General features: G+C 40.4%; 1 protein-coding gene across 1 annotated transcript in view; it reads right to left on the bottom strand.

Annotated features, from left to right (window-relative positions):
* Positions 1 to 24378, bottom strand: part of TTC39A (tetratricopeptide repeat domain 39A) — a 43894-nt gene extending 19516 nt beyond the window's left edge. The window contains exons 1-8 of the mRNA XM_071750169.1: positions 24183 to 24378; positions 15483 to 15587; positions 9642 to 9773; positions 8931 to 9007; positions 8347 to 8414; positions 5533 to 5597; positions 3031 to 3130; positions 1926 to 1991 (exon numbers count right to left, since the gene is read on the bottom strand). Of these exons, the coding sequence (XP_071606270.1) occupies positions 1926 to 1991; positions 3031 to 3130; positions 5533 to 5597; positions 8347 to 8414; positions 8931 to 9007; positions 9642 to 9773; positions 15483 to 15587; positions 24183 to 24223 (654 nt within the window). The 5' untranslated portion in view covers positions 24224 to 24378. The remainder of the gene's footprint in view (positions 1 to 1925; positions 1992 to 3030; positions 3131 to 5532; positions 5598 to 8346; positions 8415 to 8930; positions 9008 to 9641; positions 9774 to 15482; positions 15588 to 24182) is intronic.
* Between the last annotated feature and the right edge of the window lie 677 nt (positions 24379 to 25055).

The following is a 25055-nucleotide window of genomic DNA, read 5'->3' as shown; positions in this document are numbered from 1 at the left end:
CTGCTGGCTGGAAGGCAGATTAATATCCTGAGAGATAACACAATGCAATTTGATATCCAGCTTCAGTAAACACATGAGCCACACCAAAAGCAAAATGTCATTCAGGGCAAAGCAGCTCTCTCAGATCAAGGCACAAAGGGGAGCTCTCCTCCCCTTTGCACACTCTGATGATGCTCACCATGAGCATTTAATGGAAAAGACTGCAAGAGCAAACACTGATGTGTTCAAAATTCCTTTATTCTGGATGGGGCACAGGACACAACATACAAACTTTCCTTCTCCTCCTCCTGTATCAGTTTTTCTTCCACTTTGAAGCCTTTTCATACTGCAGGGGAAAGATTCCTCTTGCAAGCTTTGGAAGACCTCCCCTAGTAAGGACTGCAAACACAATGGCAATTTGGCTTTTGGCTTTAGGCACTGGACTCACAAATGTTAACTGCAGAAAGGCTTTTTTTAGGATGTTAAGATAAATGACCACCAATGAACTTTGATCAACATCTTTAAACACTCCCTTGGTGTGCAGAGAGCAGGTCTGTGCTTAGATTTATGGTAATCTAGATCATGATTCAGTGGGTTATTAAAAAACTGGGATGGGAACTAACTCATCAACACAAATATCAGCCCACTCGTAGCTATACAAGAAATCCCAGGGCCAAAAAAACCCACCAGAAATTCAATTAGAGGGACAATTTTCATCTGCAGTAATGAGCATTCAGCAAAGTATTCTCAGAACTCCGCTGGTTCATGACCTGATTGCCCTTATATTTCTAGAACATTTTGCTTTAAATGCTCCTTGTTTTCATAACTAACAGGCAGAACTATTTCACTTTTACTTCTACTGCTTGTGAAACAGCTCATGGTCAACTCTTGGAAATTTACAAGTTCAAACCTTATTTTTTTAAACAAAACACTTTACTTTCAGATTCAAGACCTTTTCTGCAAACTAATAAAATGGTGATGGCACTCATCCACCTGTCAGGTAAGGCTGCAGCTCCTTGAAACTTGTTTTGTGAATACCAAGCATTACAAGAGAGTTAAGTTTTAACTTGTTTATACAGCTTTTGCTGTGTCTGTGGGACATCAAACATTTACCTTACTACCCAAAATTTATGAAATACGTGTGACTAAGTTAAACCAACCATGTTTTCTTTACCCAGGAACCTGATCTCACCTTTTGCTGGTAGAACAAGAGACAAAGGCAAGTACAAGACATCGAGGCCAAGATATTCCCACCAATTTAGTATCCTGTTTTGGAACCACAAATCCACAAAAAAACTAACACAGCACTTTCTATGCATCCACCCTGCAGAGTAACTCATGTTCATGCAAGTTACTGGTGCTTCATTACTAATCTTCTGTCCTTAAACTGCATGCACAAACAACATAGGTCAGGCTGGTCACTCTCTAGGCAAAAAAGCACTTACTCGTTTAGGCAAAGAGAATTTAGGTGCCACACTCAAGTTATCAGTTGCTATTAAAGACATAGAGAAAAACAATCAGAAATTAAATAGATTTTTTTTTTACCCAGTTGGATGTCATGCAGGAGCCTGTCAGAAACTTTCAGATACCACGATAGTTACTATCAAGTAAGCTTAATATATCAAAGGCTAAGAATACACATTTTTTGCTATGGATTTCTAAGCACAATCACATATGTCAACATAACTGTGTTAGTCATTGTTCAACAATGATACAGTTGTGAAACAGGATAAAGACAATGGTACCACAGTCTTTGAAGTGTAATAGTTCAGACAAAAATATAACAAAAAAACTGAGCTGCACGAAAGCATCAGTGCCAACAGTGAGCACGTGATACCATCCAGAAGGCTTCAGAGGGTTACAGATGAGGAAGAGAGAAACTCCTGTTTCCATTTTTTAAATTTAGAGTAAGAGGAATGTACCAATAATACTTAGCTCACACTTACCTTGTTCCCAGAAAATCCCACAAATTCCAGTAATCTCAGAATCCGTGCAGGAAACATGGACAATGTCTACAGAACAAAATGCAAGTTAGGCACTAACAGGCTTTCTGCCTTTTGGCTTACCACCTGCTTCCTACAACTTTTCCACATATTTTTGTGTCTGATGATTTCCTAGGTAAATTTATACACCTGCTATGTTTTACATACAATTTAAACAGAAATGTTTTTTTTTAATACAGAGGCCTTGTGACTCCAGGGTTCCCTGCATAGATAATATTTACACAGAACATGTTTAAGTAACTCTAATGCTTCTGGCATGTTTCAGAAACACTTGGTACATATTTATTCTTTGTGAAGGAAGCCTCACATTTGGGCACACATCAGACTCAGAAGAAGTAACACAAGCAAGGGGGAGCACCAGGCACTTTCTGCAGCCCATCCCCTGAGCAACCATGTCACATCATCATCATCATCTCTGGGTCAACACCTCTGATATACCCAGAGCTCTCCTGCACTATTTTTTCACACACTTTCTGACTAGAGCACAAGCAGCAACAGCTAAGAGTGGCCTGAACATCACCCCAGGCCCCACTCACATCCCCTGCCCCAAGTCCCTGCTGGCTTCCCAAGTGCCCTTTACACAGCAAATGGAAGGCAACAAGCAGAGGCAGCTGCTGCTTCTCTACAAGGCTCTTCCTGGCCCCAGACCCAGTGAGTGCCCTCATGAAACTGCAGCATCTCTCTCCATCCAAGTAGCTCCCAAGCATTGGTCACTTGGCTAATGAACACCTTTACTGGAACCAGGGCACAGGCACTCAGATAAATTCCCAAAGAACCTGCCTTCAGGCCATGTCAGAAGAGAATTCACCTTCCCATGAGGATGTGCAAGTGGACCTGCCCACACAGAGCAGCAATGTTCATGCTGCAGGCTCTTATTTATGAAGTTACCACTGCCTGACATCCTTAGACAAGAGACCAGGATCTTGCATGTACCCAATTCTAACTATATCATTCATAAATATCAGTAGAATTTACCAGGTATTTAAATTAAGATCACTTTCAGGAGATTGCAGGACTTCAGTTCAAGAGAAGAACCATTGGTACATACCAGATTAAATGCCCCAACTCCAAGTTTTACACCTCCCTCAAAATGAAGGTGGTTCTCCCCCTTGACGTAATGTGGAGATTGTATGAGGCTGTCCAGCTCCCTGAAAATGCACATGAATCTGTTACAGTGTCAGTAAATAACATGATTAATTGCAGTTTAGTAAAAAAGTAACTCAGTTACCTTGAAATATATTGTATTTATAAAAAGAAGTTGACAACACTTTGTTGGATTATCAACAAATCATTTCTGTCACATTACTATAAATTAAAAAAATAAGTTGTGGAAATCAATTCCTGTCAAACAATTCCTGTCAAATCTGCAACCACACTTCTGCCTGGAAATGTTTCAGGGGTGGCTAATGACCTTTACTGCTGTGAAAAGAGGTGATGGGGCAGTGCAGGAGAGCTGAATTAATAAATCTGATTCAAGTTTTACTAATTCCTGGTATTCCCTTTTTGTGCACATTCATTCAAAAAGACACTTGTTTTATATAGGAAAAGACAATGGTAAGAAACATTTTAAAATTAGGTGTATCAAATTACTTCTCATTATTTTTCTGACTTCCATAAATCCCAGTTTCTTAGTGTCCATCTCCCTGTGTTATCCAGCTGGATTTGAACCTGTTTCATCTCCAAGCTTTCTGCAGCTACATAGCTATAGTGTTTTACACACTATCATTTTAGTTTATTTTGTTAATTACTAGGAACAGTAAAAGACTTTTAATGGCAGCCTCACATTTGTGTTCAGGCTGTCATGTTTTTATTTGCTGGCTATTGCCAACAGCTACAGGATTATTCACTGTAATTGCAGTCTTTACAATGGGCTGCATTTAGAGTCTCCTACAACTCACACAAATATGGACATTATCATCTCTCCTTTTTGGTGTACTTCTGGAGAATCTGGACTGGATGCCAGTTTGTGTCTGCCAGACACACGACTTACTGTGGCTGCTCCAAGTCCAAATCTAAAGTCTTAAAAAAAAAATGAAAATAATATGCATATTTAGCTTTCTTTCCAATAAATTATTCATGTACGTCTGTACTGCTGTGAAAATTTTCTGATACTTTCTATTAAGTGAATGTTTCATTCTGAATAATTAGCATTCCTTTTTATTTCATTCCATCTTTTTTTACATTGCCTGGTAACCTTTTGTCCCTGAAAGAGAGCTTCAAAACTTCTATCTTTGCAACATTTACTCCTGTTTTTCAGGGTTGCTGCTGTTGCAGATTATCAAGCAGTACTGCTGACAGCAGGGAACTGAAGGATGGCTTTTTATACCAGAAATTACATTGTACATAAAATTAATCAATCAAATAAAGTCTAATTTCCAATTTTTATTGTTTTTTCTCTTGCACCACACTCCCACCAGAACAGGAAACAATTATTTCTCCTCCATCTCAGGTATGGTACAAAACCTTCTCTGCCAATCTCACACGCAAACTTTCTCTTTCTTAATATTTTAGTACTATGCAAGCTGTTACCAGCATTCTTTTGAAGTAGACCACCCAAGAGCTACTAAATTGATAACATTTTCTTATTACAAGCACTAGAGCTGATCTTAATTTATTAACAACTGAGTATGCTTCCCATGCAGTGCATTTTCATGTTATTTTTTAGAATTTATTATTTTACTTAAAAGCCTTTAATACATGTTGAAAGGACTACTCCATAACTTCCTGGGTGAAAAGAAACCTGCTTGAGCAGATGTTTTTGGCTTATAGACACAAAGCAATGGGCATATTGTCAGTTCAGATAATGCTTATCATTTTCAATAGCATGAATCTTCACTTTAGAGTAGAGCAACTGTCATACTTAAAACCAAATTAGAAATCCAGCTAACCAAATATCTCACTCAGACAGTGGCATATGCCTGGAAAAGCATCCTCTAGGAACTGACTGTTCAGGGATTTCATGACATGGAGGCTGCATCTGTGCCATGATGCTAACCAAGCTCTCTAAACCCATTTCCTGTGAAGGTGTTTAATCTCTTTGAAGCCATTTACACTTTCTACTGCAATCTCTCCAGTTTATTGCCTTTTAATTTTGTTTTAGTTTCATGCATTTACTATGAAATTATTTATGCTTTAGCTACTGGTTTTAAAAGTTCCAAAAAGCTGCATTTAGAACTATAAGGAAATGCCATAACATATCCCTAATAACTGCAGGACCTCCAAATTGTGGTGTGCAGACACAATGACCACTACATCATCTAGGACAGTTATTTGGGGTTTTTTTAACATAATTTCAAGGTTATAGTATTTGAGGTAAGCAAACTTTGGGAGTTAACAGGGTTAGGATCTTTACAGTCCAGATAAACCATAGCATTTATGTCCTTTGTTAGCCAAAGAAGGAATTTGTGTGGGCTAAGAAAGCCTATAGATGTGTGGCCCACAGTGAAGGCTGTAATAAATATAACAGTAATTAATTTGTCAACTGAGCAATCCAAACAGCAGCACTTGTTACTGAAAAGAGATGCTTAATCACCTCATCACTTTGACTCACCTGTATGTTTGGTAACTGTTTCGGACTTTGATGCCTCCTTTTATGAAGCTGACCATATTCTCATCCTATTAGAAGGGAAAAACATCAGCAATATGAATTTGTTAGCACTGTAAAGAGCTTTTGTCTTCTTGAGATAAACACATGCCTCGACTATAACCATCAGCACACAGACAACAGAAGTCTCTGAGAAACAATTGATGGGTTTAGGACCTCCTTTCTATATTAAAATATCTTTAGTCTGTTCAGACATACACACTTTGCTGCCTTTTCTGATTTGTTTGGCCCTTGTGACCTTCAGACCCTCTGAATGTGCATTAACACACACAGGGACTGAGCTGATGAGTGGCACCTAAGGTCTGTGCATTCGTGGCTGCTTCAAAAAATAGCTCTCTCCCATTTGTCCTTCAGCACAATTAAGACCTGAAGGGTTTCCTGGCTCAGCATCAGATTCAAATTAACTGCCTGTCCTCAGGAGTCTACAGAATATAGTTTCACATCCTGAAAGGGAAGTAGAGTAAGCAAAGATGCACAGGATGTGCTCTTTCTGGTCTGAATATTCAAGTATCTACAAGATCCACCCCAGTAAGGTAACATGATACTTTATAAGCTATGATGACCTGACAACTTACAGCAAAGTGTACCTGAAGGACCATTAGTTTCCAGTTGAATTTCAAAGAGAGAATTCTTTAGTCTCACTTCTTCCTGGTGGCAGTTTTCTTGCCTTATCATAATAGAATCTCTCATTCTGCTGCTACGTTGGGATAGGAAGACTACATGTGTTTTAGCAGATATTTTTTGTCTGATGGTATTTTAAGAAGCTATATGAAGCACTGTGGAGGAAATAGCCTGGATCAGATGAACATTTTGTTGTTTTACTGTAATTGCTAAGGAAACGAGGTCCAACTGTCCTCATCAATATGTTAGCAAAGAGACAGACCCTGCTTCAAAGAGCTTTCCAGCTATCTGGAAGTCAGGAAGATAACTCAATCCAATCAAACTTACATTTCAGCTTCTTCCAGACTGCTTTCTATGAACTAACAGAGGAAACCAAACAGCCTGAACTGAAGAGCAGGGGTTCACCCTGCAGCCAGCAGCACCTGGACCCTTCACAGTCATCCTCAAGCAACACTGTCAATAGTGCCATAAATGAACCTGCAATTCCTGGTGATATATCCCCAGAGACTGGAATCCAATGCAAACAAAATAACCAAAGAAAGGTGAGACTCTATTTTTATTTCTTCTGTAGACAAAGTCAGTTTTTAGTTGGCAGCAGGGGCTACAGCATACCCAACTATCAGCAAAGGTACAGCTCCATTTTCCTTTGAATGGAAAAAAGACAAAAGAAGATGGATTTTAAATGTCTGAATTCAAAATATTCATGAGAAATAACCAATGTGAGAATAACTGAGTCCCTGAAAAATCCAGACACTAATTTTTTATGTGTTTTCAACTGGCTGTGGTCATTCACATTAAGCATTAAAACTAACCCACTTCAATAGCTGTTGGGACCAAGTGCCTTTGTTTAATTTTTAAAACCAGTTCATGTGTTAATGAAAAATTAAACACAGATTAGAGAAGGAAGCAAATGAACAGACATTCTTTATGTAGTAGAGGACATGAATTTATTGTCTTATTCCTAAATCTCCCATGCATCTATGAGCATTTTAAACAGGTACCTGTGAAAATTGTGCTTAAAACCAAGAGACACTGCATTATGCACTCCTTTCTTACAGGCACAAGAAAGAAGTTCTGAAAAGCCTTGCTTCCAAAGCTTCAGATATCACCCAAATTGTTCCCAGTCCTAGAGACTACTCAACCCAAAGAACCCCAAAGGAATAAATACAGATAAAGGTAGCTACTCCCTGGCCATTTAAAAATCCAGCATCTTACCACAACATCACCATCAGCAGCACTCTAAAAATCTCAGGAGCTACTGGTTTTGCTATGAAGCAATAGATTCCAGCAGAGGAGCATGGCAGATCTCAGGGAAAGGTTACAGTTAATAAACTACCATAACCAACATAAACCTGGCAACCCTCAAACACTATGAAAATCACCACTTGCATTTCATTCTCTGTCAGTATCTTTGATCCAAGAAGCACAAGCCCTTCATGAATGTGGCTTTTGCTATCTCTCTGCAGAGGTGGAGAAGCCCCCTGTATCCAGCAAGTACAGACAAATCAAGAAGAGATATCACTTATTCCAACTGAGATTAACGATTTAAACTGCAATCTGGAGCCCAGGTGAGTGCTGCTCATGTTGATCCATCAAATAAACCAAGCCTCATTAGTCCAGACAGATAAAATCCAAGAAATTCCCTTTTCTTTTCAAAGCAGGTAGCACTGTTTGGCAAAAAGCACATGTGGAACCTAACAGCTACAAAAGCTGTGCAGGAACAAACAAGTGAGAAAGCAGCCTTGGGAAAGGAAACATCACCCTGACCAAAAGTGTCTCTTGCATTCCAGCATAGCACAGCTTCAACCACCACTTATTTATTTACTTTATTTAAAACCTGATAGCCCAACACACAGTATTTGAGTATCAGTGCTTACATTATGTTACACGTATCCAAAAGGGATTGGAGAAGGGTGTCATGGGGTGCTCAGTGCAATGTGCATTGAGCTAAGCATTTTTAGAAAAAAAAATTCTACTACTTCTTTAGCAGATAATCTAGATTTTAAAAAATCCTGATTTAATCAGTTCTACACCACTGGATCAAACTAGGGTCACCTACAATTTCATTAGTTTAAAGATAAGAAAAAAAACCAACACAACATGCAGGATTTATCTCAAAGAGCCATGGAGGAATCATACCTGAAGGAAGGTGAGTGCTGCTCTCTGAAGTAAACATTCAGCATAGCAAATTTCTGCATGGATTTCCTCTAGTGTCACACAGAGGGAAGAAGAAAACAATCAGACAAACAGTAATTAAAAAACAAACATTTAGCCCATTAACAAAGTTATAAAATTGCAAAGCTTAAACTGAGAAACAACTTTCCCAGATTTGCTGCAGTGCTTCAGTTCCAGGCAACTGAAGTAACTTCAAAGAGAAACGAGACAGAGAAACTCAGCAGGAATTTTTCTGGTGCTTTCCAGGAATTCCTGGCTTCAGAACCTTTCTAGGCATTTCCTTATTTCTTTAAAGGTATTTCTTTACCCAGCAATTTTTTTATATGCTGAATCAGCAATAGAAAAACCCAGTGATTTTTCCTGTGGTGACAAGTGCCCAACACTGACCCAGGAGATGTCTCAGTGACTCTGTGAGTGAATTCAGTCTGCAGTAACACACTGGGTGAACAATTTTACACAACTCAAATTGGGAAAAAAAAAAAAAAAAAAAAAAAGAAAAGGGAGAGAGAAAAACACTAAAACACTATGCATGTTAGAGCTAATGTTACCTTCAGTGAAGTGTTCAAGGCTTTGTTTATGCACAAGGCTGTTGATAGAATCAGCTACTGTAGATTTCTTCCTAAATCTGCAGAAAAAGTCAGTTTTGTCATTCTGTACATGAAGCACCAGCAACAGAGAACAGCATCTTTTAGCTGCCCACCCATACAGGCACTGACATACTTCTGGTGGTCACCCACCCTCATTCACCTTGCCAGATCCCACACAGAACTTGGCCAGCACGGTCCTCCTGGGACTCATTTTGTACCTTTCATGGGCAGAGATCTGTCTTGATAAAGGAAGGTAATAATGGGGCTTTTTTGATTTATTTTGTGTGCAAGTATGCCTGTAGAAGTGGGGGCACAGCTGATTCAAAGACAGCTGCAGTCCAACCATCACCAAGAGGGAAGGTTCTGCAGTGTCTGCAAATGATCAGTAACCTCCAGACACTGCAGGGCTACAGACCAGATAAAAATCTAATTGACAAGAAAAGTCAGGTATTGCAGTAAACTCAAGTTTTCAAGACTAAACTAATAAAAATCCCACATGGTCTGACCTCATAACTGAGCCTCCTTTGAGCAGGAGGGCTGAAAGACCTCTTGATGTCCCTTCCAACTTGCTTTCCTATGACTTCTATGAAACGATATCCCTTTTTAACCTGCACCTTTTTCAAAACTTTCCCATGAAGGGACAACTTAATGACTGAATTGCTGCACACTTACTTTTGACAAGTGGCCTGAGCTTCCTTCATTGTATTTCCTGCATTCAGGATGTCCTGAGGATCAAATGTCATCATAGCCTGCATCTCCAGTATGGTGGCATAAGTCAGGGCATGATACATGCTGTCTTTAGTCCTGCAAGAAAACACAAGATGCAAACCACAGCTGATTTGATTGGATTCTTACTTTTAAAAAAAACAAACAAAGCCAGCTGCAGAGACTCATCAGTCTGATGGGAACCAGGTCTAAAGAAACTAAAAATCAAACAAAGAATAGGCAATATAATCAATAAATGGTGACACACTGGGATTTATACAGGAAATTGTGTCTGCAGCTCCAGATCTAATAACTGTGCCAAGATGTTCCAATTCTGAGCTAAGGATAGACATTTAACACACATAACAAAGCACAGGAATTAATCACATGGCTAACCAGTCAGGGATCATAGAAATTTTTTTAATTTTATTTTTTTAATGGAGTATATAATGAATACTACAACATGTGACACAAATCCAGATATTCTTCTATTTTGGGACAGCTACTCAGGACAGTCTCAAGGAGATAAGTAACACAATACAGTAACTGTGGCCAAAGTAGAATCTTCTTCAAATAGATTTTCCCATTGGCAGCATTCCCATCTAAACCAAACATTACAGCTTTTTCCTCCTCTACCCTTCTGCCAACCTTCCTCTCCAATTTGTTCAACTTGAATATTCTTCTGTGGAATTTCAGATGGTGCCTCTTTTGCAGAAAGCAAAAAACAATTAACTCCCCTCTCCACCTAGACCAAGCCAGCAGAAAAACCATCCTGGGAAGTCACCAAGTGCCACAAGCCCCAGCTTTTGCTGACACCCATCTCATCTCCAGTGTAAGAAAGAAGAGACAAATAGAGAAATTAAGCAGAAAAAATGAACATGCCTGAAGTGTTCCTGTTCGTTTGATAACTCATCATTCTCTGTGGGTGCAACCAAACACACTTCATCTCATAATTATTAAAATAAAACCCTTTCAAAGGTTCAAATTCAAAGCACAGTGAAGGCATCGAAATAGCCCCCTTCCAAAATTTTAGAAATCTGCTTTCAGAATCAAAGCAGATAGATAATAAATTCACTACATTAAAAGGAAAATTGGTACTTTCCACATATACATGGTGAAGAGGGATTTCCCTCTCCAGTAATTTGCTTCTGATGCCAAATCACTCCTGCCCTAATCCATGGTTTTATCTCATCTGGTTCTAATATTTAAAGAATACAATAATTGATGTTTATCATTAGGCAACTGGTACTTATCAACAGAAAAATTTACTCTTATTTGTTATTTCTTTCCAGCAATTGAGAGGCACAGAAATGCAACCAAATCTAAGTTATCCACTATATTTATACCAACCCTACAATTAAAGTTGCCAGTTACATCCTGGCATGCTGCCAGGAGTTGTAAGCCTTGCATTTTATATGGATGGATACAGAATGAAACCGGAGAGCTTTTTCCTTTTTTTTTTTTTCCCTGCTTTTGATTCCTCAGCAGCACTTTCCCCAGGACACTGTTGCAGTTAACAAGCCTTCCTGATAAAAATACAACTAATATTCTGATAAATGACTTCTCCCAGTAGCTGGCATCACGTGGCTGAATAAGAGGATTACAAATAATATCTCCAGGCACTCGTGGAGTTATGCCACATGCCTCTTCTCCAACTCTGGTGCAATCACCATCATCTTGTAGCACTGCCCTTGCTTGAGAGCTGTGGGAGCACACTTTTATTCCAGCTAGAAAACAAGGACCTAAGTGAGGATGGTGACAGCTCTCTGCTCCATCTGAAACATGAAAAATCAAAAAGCTTGGCTTGCTTTGGCCTCAGAATTAACCCAGGGAGGGTATTTTTTGAAAAAAACAGTGACCAAATTTTTTTTTTTTCCCCACAAAATATTTTTTGTGGCTCCTTTCACAATAATTCAGCAGGCAGGACATGCATCACCAGGATTTGGTATCAAGATGCTTCTAACAAGTGAAACAAACCCAAGAGCACAGAGTGCACAGATCATTCATCCAGGTGTAGCAAAGCATGAGAGATTGAGGCCCAGAGAGAAAGAGCATCAGAAGACTCTGGTCTCACAGTGCCTGAAGGGTTTTCCTTCTCTTTGATCAGAGGTCCCACCCAATGTCAGAACACCCACTAGACTCAGTGCATCAGCTTCTGTAGAAACTCTGTTTTGATGAATCCTCATTTTCCAAAAAAAACTGGTTTCCTGGGAAGACTTTGCCACTAGCATGAAGTTTCCAACTAGGAAGGACAATTCTGACTGCCCACCAGCCTGGTTCCCTCATCACCAGAAGCTGCCAGAATGGTCTAAGCAAAAAAAAAAATCAGTTCAACAAGAGGACCCCTGAGCCATTTTGATCTAAGCCATTCTCCAAAAATTCAGAATCTCCTAAAATCTTTCAGCTGGGAGGTAAAGCCAACGATGAAGTCAAGTCTTGGCAGCAATGTGTTTATTTACAAAGACTAAAGAAGTTGTGTTCTTCCAGATTACAGCCATAAAAAGATTAAAGAAACAAGAAATATTGACCTTCTTCATATTCTTGACATCCTTTACCATAAATTACTAACTTGAGCTTTCTGCAGAGGACAACAGAACACTATCTAGAGCACACTATTTATCCAAACACTATCTAGACCTCACTTTAACTCCATGAGCTTCCCCTTACTCTTTCACTGCTCCCAGTGTGATAACCACACCTGTGTCAGATTCATTTCTCCACCCCACTGGGCAACCTCAGGTTTGCTTTTGTTCTGCAAGGGCAAGAACATTCCACCACACCATGGACACAGCCTTTGCTAAAGGCTTCCACTGCTTCACCACCTCTTTAAACTTTTTGAGGTCAAGTTATTAATGATTAATTCTTAGTTTATATGTATTAATTTAAATTACAAAGATATAATTTAGAAATTATCAATACCTAATATTGTCCACTGGGTTAATTTTAAATATTCCAGGGGCAGTAAATAGTAACAACAGAACAAGACTATCCCAATAAAAGTGTATTCCAACAATGGAACTAACTGAGCAGTAACACAATCTCTTCACACCTACCTGAGGTACTCCCACATCAAAGGACTGAATTTACCTTTCAAACACAGTCACTGCAGAATTAACATTCCACCAAATGCCTTTTGGAGACCATTTTCAACATGAAGTCAACTGCCCAGAATGGATCAATCATTCTCATGTTGTTCCTACAATACTGCAAGCAGCAATCCAGATGTGCTGCAGCTCACCCAGTGATCCAGATAATTCTGTGTCAGGAATTTATCTTTATTATTTACCACTCTCCCAAGTGATCTGACATAAGCAAACCAGCAGCTGATTATGCCATGCTTTCCTTTGGGATAATTATTAAAATATTAAATGTTTCTTATGTGGAAGGATAGGGCACAGCTTACCAGAACTCTTTAATTTATGATTATCTGTTTTTAACTACATGAGGGCTAAGATCTAGTCAGCTTTTAAAAAATTTACTATATGTATCTCATACAATCTCAAGGTTGAGAAGGAATATGGTATTTTTTTTCCCCTGGACAGTTTCAGTGTTGTTATCACAGTTAACAGGTTACATATTGAAAATCCCTGTTGAGTTTGGTGACTGAATTTAAGAAATTTCTTAAGAGTTCTTAAACTTAGTGTGAATACTCTATATAAAAGATTTATTTAATTAAACTTACTGCAGAAGCCACAAGATAATTGGAGCCCACTATTATACAATAGCCCCATATTATACAATGATTGTTAATGACAATAAAAACTGTCTCTTAAATCTAAAAGGTAGCTTAAGGAAACAAGAAAAATACTTAACATGAAGGAAAAATGCCAGATTATATTTTTGATGAAATTAGACTTCTTCTTTATGATGGATTTGCTTTTCTAACAGGAAAAAAAAGAGATTTACCTCAATGCAAGTCTAGATGCCATCCTCAGTTATTTATTTTAAGTCTGTTAGGAAACATTTTAGACCTAACTCTCACACATTGCCAGAACTGCTCTCACTTACACATGGTACAAATCAGTTGCAAATAAATTTACTGTGAAAGCCAAATGTGAGTAATTTAGTGAACCTGCAATAATATAATAGAGAGCAGAGGATTTCCTACAATGTAAGTGGCAAAGCTGAAAAATCTATGATATGAGATCCTTTACAAGCATGTAAAAACTGAAAAGTATTTCTTCAAAGGCAGTATGTTTATGGGCTGTGAAAACCAATTTAAAATCTCAGCATGCTAAAAAGCACCAGTAAGGAACTGATGATGACTCCTCAAGTAAATACTCAGTATTAGCACATGTGCCCACTCTACAGCTCTTCATTCTCTGAAGAGATGGCATTTATCCATAATGGGCACCATATGTGGGGAAGCAGCCTCCTGTTTCTGAATTACACTCCCAAAGATCACAAGCCTGTATTTCCCTCACTGAAAAGGCACCAGGAAAAAAGGGCCTTCAAGCAGCAACAGGCTAGCATGAAAAATCAGTTCCAAAATGGTTTTGCAGTGAGGAATAGTCAGGTACAAAAACAAGGGTGTCAGGTAAAGAAAAGTATTTTGCAGGGCCCAATAAAAGATGAATGGAAAACATATGCAAAAGAAGAAAAATGGATTTACATACACACCCCCCTCCCCACCTACATGAGCTGCTGCAGTGTTTTGAAAACCTCTCTCAATAATATCCCTCCCTACTTTATGCTGAGTGAACATTTCCAGATGAGTATAGGGGCTGTACAGTCAGAATGTAATGAAAACACAGTTGTTATTCCCCTTACCAATTTTATGATATCTTCTGATGATATATAAATACAAAACAACTCTGCTGTGAATAAAACCAGGATTATTAATACATCTGAACCTACAACTTACCATGAATGTATTTCTCAGACTGTACTTACAGGGCTAAGCTACAGATTTTAGCATCAAAGACTAAAACAGCAAAGTAATCATCATCTACAATAGTGATTCTATAGGTAATATTCACTATAGTTACCCCTGATGCATATCAAGCACACACTACTGCACTACCTATGAATTTTATTCATTTCCTATTCCAGTGACCTGAGAGAAGGCATAATATAATTTGCTGATGGCTTAAAAAAGTAAATGGAGCAACCAGGGAGAAAAATGTGAATTAACCACAGACTATAAACCAACAGCAGAGGTAGCTTCAGGACAGGGTATGAAAAATCACAGACATTGTAAAGAATCAACAATTTTTAAAGGTTATGACCTCACTGCTTGCAGCTGTGCCACTCATTACAAGCTGGGTTACAATGTGAGTGGGAAACAAAATGCACAACCACAACATGGAACTGCAAAATAAGCTGTGAGAAAGTTTCTGCAAGTGGTAATTAAAAAAATAAGTGTGTAATTTGTACCCGAAGTAATGTGTCCCAGACCTATCAGTTCAATCATGGTCATTTGCTCATTTCAAGAGAAGATTATTAATTCCAAACTCTCACAGTATGCAGAAAAATAATGAAACAGAAGGGGGGAAAAAAAGTGTCAGAAGATGGCTTTTATTTTTTCAGGAGCAAGAATCTCATATACTGAACTATAGCTAGTGGGTTACTTATTTGGACCACAATTCAGTACTTTTTGCAGAGACTTCTGATCAATCTTGCTGTTTATTCACCCAGCTGTAAAGCCTTACTCTGTCTTCCCCAAAACTTAACACATTAACTTACTGCCCCCTTCTGAACTAAAACCATGCAGTTTTATCCAACTAGACAACTAGTTGTCAATTCCCAAAAAGATGGTGAAGCAAAGAAAAATAAACAGTGGAAAACTAGTAAAAGGAATCAACTTACTTTGCTTGTAAAGAAGCCAAAGCATCCGAGAACTTGTTATTAAGGAATAAATCCAGAGCTGCCATACACTCCCGCAGTGCTGTGTTGAGGTCCAATGGAGATGACCTGCCAGAAGAGAAGATAAATTCAGCACAACTCCTTCTATCAGTGCATTACTGCTTCATTTCCACTCCCCCCATCTTCAGGTGTAGCCTTCTTCCCCTGTATAATCTGCTATTCTATCTCTAGTGACTGCAAAAAAAAAATCAAAGTGTCTTTTATTACGTTGGTGTTTGGGTTTTTTATCTATGCTCTTGCTCTGTGACAAATGGAAAAGGATTCAAGCTTTGTACTTTTTGAAAATAAGATAAACTCCATGTGCTTATAAGGAAGAGCTCAGACATGCTGAAGGTACCACCTGGGATCATGGCAACTTGGGCAGCTCAGGTATCAGAACCATGGAACCACTGGGTGACAATGAACATCTGTGAGGGTGACAGAGACCCAAAAGTCTCAAGATTATCTCAGTGGCTTCATCTGGCAGTACTTTCCTTCTTTAAAACATTCAGATGTCAGCCTGACCTGTCACAAGGGTTCTCAGATGGTCTTTGGGTTACTGGCAAGAGGATAATACTGACCAGCTGAGGAAGTTTGGCCCAAGTTCATCCCCACCAGAACTGCTGGATAAAAGAAACAAACAAAAAAAAATCGACAGAAGAAACAATAAGGCCTTGCAGTAACAAAGTTAAAGTAACCTGGCCAATGTTAGGACATCTGCATCTGATGATCAAAGAGCCACATTGCACTAGTATGCTGTATACAAGGCTGTACAAAAGAGTTCCCCTCCAAAAATACAACCAGATAATTATCATGTTCCTGACCCTGAACAGCTCTGACTGATGTGATCTGTCTTGTGACTTATGCTACTTCCTTAAAAAAAGGCACAACAGACATTCTGATGAAAGGAAAAATAGAAAGCAGCCCTGGTAACATCCTGGGTAAAAGTCAGGGAAGCACAGAACAAACAGATAGCATCAGTAATAACCACTGACTGTTACAAGAATAATGACTGCAAACAAAAAAAAGAGGAAAATAATATATATGAAAAACAGGATTATAAATTTGAGACACAGATTCATAGTAGCTTTGTCATCACACTTTAATTCACTGCAAATCCTTCTGCACCAGAGAGACTCACCAAGTGCTTTGCAAAAATTGGTTAACTAAGTCCTGGCTTCTGCCTCACACAATTTCAATCTCATGTTTGCCTAACTATTCTGAGCCTTACTCACTTTAATGATTAAAACTTTGCCAATTATTGTTTACATGTATTACAATTCTTACCTGCTTTTCTAAACCTGAGTCATAGATACAACAGCATACTTAGCACCATGTAAAACATACTCTCATATCTGTTGAAATACTGAGACTAGTAACATTTTACCTGGGATTTTTGTTTGTTTCTTGTCATGCAGGAGAATTACCCCAGTCAATACAAATAAACCTTTTCAAAATATTCCTTTGAAACAAAAAGATGACACAGAAAAAAGCCCTGTTGAAGCTCAAAGCACAAATAAGAGAAATAAGATGTATTAGTTAACTTGGCATCTCCTCTGGAATAAATATTATTAACACAGTGCCACCCCCAGCAGCAGCAGCAAAAACCCAAGTTGCACACAGCAGGAAAAATCCAAGTTGCAGACTTCCCTCATGCTCCAATGAAATCTGACATTTGATGCACTTCCCAAGGAAAGAAGAGGAAAGAAAGAAGAAGAGAAGAGGAAAGAAAGAAGAAGAGAAGAGGAAAGAAAGAAGAAGAGAAGAGGAAAGAAAGAAAAAGGAAGAAAGAAGAGGAAAGAAAGAAAAAGAAAGAAAGAAGAAGAGAGAAAGAGGAAAGACCTGAACACAATACACACCTTTCAGAAATTCTACAAACCATCATTTGTTGCTGTTAACAACAGGAGAGGAAAAAAAAAAACCAAAGATAAATTAAACTAGAAGGTGCTGAGCATTTTATCAAACTGATTAGTCATGCTTCAGTGGGCTGAAGATTCTCTCCTGCTTCCAACAGCAAGCTCAGAACTGCCTCTAAGCCAAGTGGAAAATGCTGTGCACTGCTCCTTACCTTCCTGCTAAACCCCCTGTGTTTTCTGACATTGTCATTTGTATGCTCAGAGGCAGGGACACCCAGCAGCAGCAGCACCCGGTGCCACTTCACCCGAGTGACAGTCACACTGCCAGCACAGCACAGGGCAGAGCCTCTCCCTCCTCTCCCATTGGTCATTCTGGATGATGGGATGAGAGCTAGGAGCATCCCTGCCTCACTAGGTCACTTACATCCTGCTGAAAAAGAGAGGCTGGGAAGCAGGTCCAGGACACAAAGTTCCTGTATCTTACTTACAACTGAGACAGAAAGCCCTGGCAGCTGCCAGCAGATCTGTCATCTACAGACCTGCCTGAAATTAGTGGCAGTATCAGCTAATCTTTCATTCAGTGCAAACCAGGCAGAAGTCAAATATCCCTGTAATTACAGGGATAATTAGCTCAACAACAAAAATGACTGCGGGTGGCAGCAGGCTGCATCAGGAAGGTGTGAACCAGAGAGAGTCAAATGAGAGGCAGGAGAACTGAGGCATTAATACCTGCAAGCACTTCTCCCCAGCAAGGATTCTCTGCAAAACAGACCTCAGCCCCCCAGCCACACTGCTGCTTATTGGTGATTCCTATAACTTTGGGAGATAGCAAGACTTCACACATTCTTTGTCAAAATTGCTCTTTAATGCCATACAAAATGACAGGGGTTGGAATAAACAATTTAATTTGTGCAGGGAGCTCATCTGGTCAATTTCTGGTCAAAATAAAACAGGGTATTGCTCCCAAACTGCTTTGCTGGCACATCACAAGTAGTGGTCCTGTATGCAAGAAGGGCAGCTACCAGCAGCAAGAAGTCATCTCTCTTATTATGACAGCTGGGCTGGAGAAGCTGTTTTAATTATCTAAATTAGCCTCTCCAAGAGCATCTAACATCTAACAAACAATTACACATTTCTTTTCTCCTACATCCACAGTCTTACTTGTTAGATTACACAGGGAGGTACCAATACTTAAGACATCAACTGCTGAAGGAATACTCAAAAAGTATAAACAAGCAAAGGGTAATTTCAGGAAGTTACCCTGAAGGCATTAACATACCTGATAAAATCTCTTGCTGGTTTTATTACATCCTGTACAGGAAAAACCTGTGCTGCACTTGGTATAAAAATTATTGTAATAGATCCACAGGCTGCCCTGCCAGTGACTCCATTACATGTTCCTAACAGCACTAGGTGCCTGAACAACAGCAGGAAATACAAGACTAAATACAAAAACTAACCTAGGTTTTCCCTCCTCTGAAATGATTATTCATTATTTTTACTAGTTGTTTACACAACTTCTAATTGACACTGTACTTCTCCTAAAAGCCTTTAAAGTTCTTATATGGTGAAGGCTCTGGCAGTTTCTGCCAAGTCCTTCAAGACTTGAGTTGGCAGGTTATTTATTATTTGAGTATTTTCTGGAAACAATTACATGCTCAGGCAACCTTCAGCATGCAACATCTCTTCCATCATGTATATGTACGTTTTAACTAAAGAAAAAAATAACATTAATTTATTTTTTCCCCCTTTTTGGGGGCAGGTCTTGCAGGAACAGTCAAATGGTTCTCATTGTGGTTGGATTATGAAATCACAGTTCTATGCCCCAGGACCATGACTGGAGGTGCTTCCTACATCATCATGACATCCATCTTAAGGTGAGACCTGATCTCACTCCACTGGATCCCCACTGTCCCCAGTCAGTGGCACAATTACTCAGGACATACCCTTCTTACTTACACATCAAATTCTTTTTATGCCAAGAGCAATACTGAACAATATAGACAAGCAGAGCTAAGCAAAATTAAACTTCTGAATATTAATGCAAAGCACTTTAAAAGTGCCAAAAACATGGAAGTTACCATATTTCTGTGTAAATTTTACTGTGTGCGTGCTACTGAGGGGCCTCTTAATCTAAGTTTGCAGCACAGATGCTTTATGATTTGTCCTTGGGTTTCATGGATTTCATTAAAGATAAAAGATGATTAAAGAAATTTAGAGAGAGTTGCTTCTAGACACATCGTCAGAAAAAAAAGTAATAAAGTGGAACTGGAAGGAGGTCACTCTCACATACCTAAAGCAGCTTCATTTTTACTGAAGAGCAAGTAGCAATAAAATCATATTGCTCCTTACATTGTGCCACTTGGGCTACCAAAGCTTCATCAGTGACAATACTTCAAACCATTCACAGATGTGAGGAGGACCCCAAAGCAGATTTAAAAGTCTGAGTTTCAGTTAAACTTTGCAACAGAAAAAAGCACATCTGGAAAAACTTCCAACTTCTGAACACACCTTGCCTGCTGACAGCCAACCCACCATCCACCATGTCCAACCAGGGCTGTTCCTGACACCCAGCTCTCCCTCTCATTCCATGTTTTCCAAATATATTCACTGATGGCAGAAATCCTTGCCATGCCACCACTGTCTGTTCTCACAATCATCAATAATCACAGAGACTTTACCAGATACCACAACACACCTGAGGTTCTTTTCTTCAGCCTTTTCAAGCTTCCCAAGTCATTCCTGAACGGATGACCACTTTTTTCCTTGGTAGATGACTGCTTTGAGCAAAACAATGTAGGCCACCGAAAAAATTTACACATTCAAAGAAAATAAATGGCACATCACTTCAGAAGAATCCTTCCCCTTTTTTGTAAACATTTCCAAAGCTCCATAAGATCTGAAATAATCTCAGATGAATGGCTCTCTCATTACCATGAAGAGTAGAACCATTGAGCAGTTCTCACAAGGATTGGTTACTATTCAGTTTTCAGAAAATATAGCAACTTCTCCTTTGAAAGTTAATGCAAGAAAATTAATTTCACTGTATCCTTCCTTGCTCTGTGTGTGTAGCTAGTAATACCTGCATTAATCTTCTTGTGTTCTTGAACATATTTCTGGCCTGTGCCAAGGACTCCACGGTGCAATTACTTTTAAGGTCAAAGCAATTGGAAAAGTTTCAAGATTCACCTTCTCCCAATATTCTGCACAGAGACACAACAGTGATGCAATTCTGGAATTCAGGAGGTCTTAGTCAGTAGCCCAAGCTTTATCTGGAGGAGACAGTTTATCTTTGAGGTTAACTCAGCTCTGAAACCACAGAGCTCTTGACGCCTCCCAGGGTCTTTTGTTAAAGATACTGAAGCTTTTGACCTTTTTGTTTCAGAGGACGCTTACAAAACAAAGGATTGTGGCAAAGTGAGCAGAACAAAGTTCAGGGAACCCACCCGGCAAACTTGGGTTCTGTCCCTGCTTCCACTGCTGTTTAACTTGCACCGAGCAGGATCTAGGCTGCATTACATTCAGAGTTCTCATCCTGCATCTGAATGTGCAAACAGTGCAATAAATTCATTAAGATAGGTTCGCTCAGACAAATAAGAAGTATTACTGGCATTTTTGCAAGTTTCTTTTCCGTGTTGCACTGCCACGACTGCTCACAGAGTGCTAAGTGCACCATCGCGGGTGATTATCCCCACTCAGGAAAACTGCCTGTACCACAGAGAAAGAAAAAAAAAATATATAGAAAGTCGAAAAATAATGTATATGTTTTACTCTGGCAAATTATAAAATATCAGCCCAAGCAACCTGGAACTGCAAGAACCGGTTGGAATGTGCACAGAGAAAAATTAGCTCACCCAGGGACAAAATTAAAACGAAGTAAATTATCTCTAGCACTAAAGAAATTGACAGGAACACTGCAATTAAGAGTAGATTTTCATCAGGCATCAGCCTCAACTGATGCTTAGCAAGTTTTAACAGCTCTTCTTTTTCAATTCAAATGCTCTACAATCTTTGTCACTTCGAAAAGACAGATGTGGTTTTATCATGCTTTTGTTGGTTTTTTGAATACTTTTAAGGTCTATTGACAACCTTACAATACACCTTTGTTCTTTTTCCAATGTCCTCTTAACTTCTCACAGCTTTACTGGCTCCATTTTTAAAGGTCTAACCCTAATCATACCAATCAACTAATGAGAAATCAGCAGCAGCTGCACATAACCATGGTCTTGGATGGCCTTGTAGCACATACAGGTTCCCAGCAAGCAAACAAATAAAGCATTAAGCAAAATGCAAGCTCATGTCTGACACGTTCACAGTAAGAATCCAGGCAAAATTGTTAAGACTGGTATTCCTAAGGACTGCAAGGTCAGGGTAGAGGAGTGGCTGATTTCTGAAGTCGGTGAGAATTCAGGGAGTGATGTTCTGCGATTTTCCCTTTTGCTTGGATTCTCCATTACCTTAAATTTAATGAGTGGTAGGTCACAAAATAGTTACTTAGGCATCCTTGCTTCAGTGTTTTGTAAAGTTTCATTTGTACTTTTATACGTGCTGACTTACACTTAATTTTCAGCCTTCACCATGGTGACAAACATAGAAGGGATAAAACACACATTTTGGCCCCAAAGGCGTTTTCCTACAGTATTTACTGTGAGATGAAATGTTGCTTGTTTTGACGTTTTGTTTGGCTTGGGGATTTTTTTGCATGAAATTATGCAAAGCATTTTTAAAATAAATGACTCTGTAATAAGTTTCACTGCAACTTAAAGATAAATAATCATGGTTCAGTTTAAATTCCGTTGCTGAGCAGTTTCCTAGGTTCTCATAAAAAGTTGCTTTGCCTTTAATCATTGCTTGACATGAAATTTCAGGTTATGTTTCCCTGAGAGCTTCCAAAAGACTTGATATTTCAGAAGCCATCTGGTAACCACTTCTCACAGTACCTTGACCAATAACAATACCACTTTCTCTCCAATTAAATTAAAATGCAAGCACAGCACTTTAATACACCTTTAGAACTCTCTGGAACCTACCTACTAAATCAATATTCAAGAACAGAAAAGAAGTACTAGTTGCAAGTTTTCTTGGCACTCAGTATTTTCAAAGCCATTGCAAAAAGTCATTCCTGGGAACAATGGCTTAAGAAGCAAACTATCTTAAAGGTCTTTTCCAACCAAGATGATTCTATGAATCTATTCCCTCCATTTTAGAGTGCAAAAACAACACTAAGCTAGTTACGAGAGGATTAAAAAATAAAAAAAAAAAGAAAGCCAAAACGTGGTAATTACTAACACAGGCTATTACTAACACAGGTCTCATTCTGGATCATCAGCAGGGCTAAGAGGCTCTGTAGTTTTTAATCCTATGGGACTTTGCTGCTTTCAAAGTCCCTAACGCAACTACTTCCACTCTCTGTAATAACTGCTAATATATATGCCATTAAAAAATGAGCTCCATTGTGTAGCTTACCTAATTTAAAACCCAGGAAACGTTTTCCATCATGGTTTCAGAAGATGATAAAAGGGTTTGGGCTGCTTGGTATCCCGGGAAAGCATGAAGGCAAAGACAGAGCAAAACTCCTGGCATGTCACCAGGAGCAGACCCTTTACCACCCTTCTAAGCAAAAAAATGGTTCCCTGACCACCCAAACAACTGCACTCTTAAAGGTTTCTACTCCAGCGCAGGTTATAAAGCAGATTATTTCGAAAATCTCTCAACCAGGGTCTCCACGGAAGAGGCCTTTAAAGCAGCCATGCCTCAAATTTACCCTGCCGTCATCACCGGGGAAGAATGTTATTTGCACACTGATTCAGCAGTTGAAGAAACAACTCCCTCAACACGCACACACACACACAAAAAAGTTTATGTATTTTAGGGGCAGTGGGAGCGCACACGTGGAACGCAGCAAGGGGAGTCATCCACCTGCAGCTCGTTCATCGAGGTGAGCACGAAGGCATCGAGTTACCGGGTAATTAACGTCAAGGGGGCACTGTCAGGGCGAGATGCAAGCTGTGCAAACAGGAGCTGAAGGAAAAGGTCTTCCAAGCCCTTCCACAGACTTCACAGACGTGACACTACTCTTGAGTAACACTTCGGGGACCCAAGTTAATTTGCATGTCACTACCGAAGGGCTGCAGCACCGGTGCGTGATTAGTTCAAGATGATGCTTTTGTCCAAGGAAAGAACAACGCAAAAATCAAACAAAAACCCCCAACCCTACACACACAAAACAAAACTAAACCCTAAACAATAAAACATGGGACCCTCTAAAAGTACAAAATACAGTTTCTGCCCCTTCCGTGCCTGCGTTCACGTCGGTAACCGGACACGCAGGTGAACGGAGTCGTTTGCCCAAAAGCTGCGTGGCGTGTGGTGACAGAAAAAGGCGGGCCCGGTACCAGCCTGGGCAGCGCCTGCCCGGTGGTCCCGGCCTGCACCGGGCAGGACCGATCCCAAGCCCGGAGCGAGGAGGGGACGAGGCGGTCGGAAGGCAGCGGCTCCCCTTATCCCGTCGGGAATCATTCCCACAGCTTCCAAATCCCATTTACGGGCTTCGGACCGAGACGGGCTGCTTAGCCGGGCAAGGACCCCCCACCACCGCCGCCCCCCCTCCTGCCAGCAGACCCTCAGCTTCGGCCGGTACCGGGACGGGTGATCACACCGCCCCTGTCCCTCTTTCCCCCACCCGGGACGGAGCGTTCCCAAAGCCTCAGGGGAGGCAGTGCTGGTCCCCAGGGACCGCCCAACCGGAGACTACAGAATAATGGCGGGAGAGACCCCGCTGCCCCCCCGCCCCTCCTCAGCCCCGTACCGGGCTCCGCCGCTCCCGCTGTGCGCTGCGCGGGAGTCCATGGAGGCGTCACCGAGAGCGTCCCCGGCTCCAGAAGCTGTGGGAAGGGAGGCCGGAGCTGAGAAGCGGTGGTGATGGTGGTGTTGGTGTTGCTGCTGCTATTCCCCGGGGCGGGCAGCAGCCGCAGCCACCTCGCATGGTGTGAAGCGGCGGCAGCGCGGAGCCTCAGCGCATGTTCGGGCCGGGCCGGGCCGGGCTGGGCCCGGGCGGAGGGGCCGCCCCCGCAGGTGAGCGGCTGCGGTAGCGCCCGCCTCTCCGACGGCAGAGGTGGGGGTCCAGAGTGGGGGAGCCGGTTCCTTCCCGAGGGATAGGGGAATGAACGCGGTGTCTGGGGACACGGAGACAGCTGGAGGTGTCACTGGGTGCCAGGGCAGTGCTCGGGGCCCTCCTCGGCAGCTGTGGGGAGGGAGGGAGGCCCGCGGCAGCAGCACCTGAAACCATGCGTGGTTGTGAAATGCTGGAATTAAGAGTGACTAATTCCTCTCGAGGGGAAAAAAAAATAAATGTTAAGAGGAGGAAGGTTTAATTCGTCTTTAACCAAGTTTTAAAGTAGCCACCTCTCTCTTGGGAGCCTGCTCACAAGAAAGGGTTTTCCTTTGGTGGAACCCTCTTGCCCCCAAACCCAGAGCCACAGCTGCCTCAGGCATCAAAATGGTACCAGACAGAGGAGGAACACCCCAAAGTGCTTATATTTCAAATTTACCAGGTCAAGAACAAATTATTTAAAATACTGAGTTAAAACCACAAATGTCTACTAATTGAAATTACAAATAGATACACAATATTGAAAAAAAAACTGTTTTAATTTTGCCATCAGGTATATTACAATCCTAC

This window comes from Heliangelus exortis, chromosome 8, assembly GCF_036169615.1.
Source record: "Heliangelus exortis chromosome 8, bHelExo1.hap1, whole genome shotgun sequence".
NCBI lineage: Eukaryota > Metazoa > Chordata > Aves > Apodiformes > Trochilidae > Heliangelus > Heliangelus exortis.
This window is presented reverse-complemented; position numbering and strand designations above follow the sequence as displayed.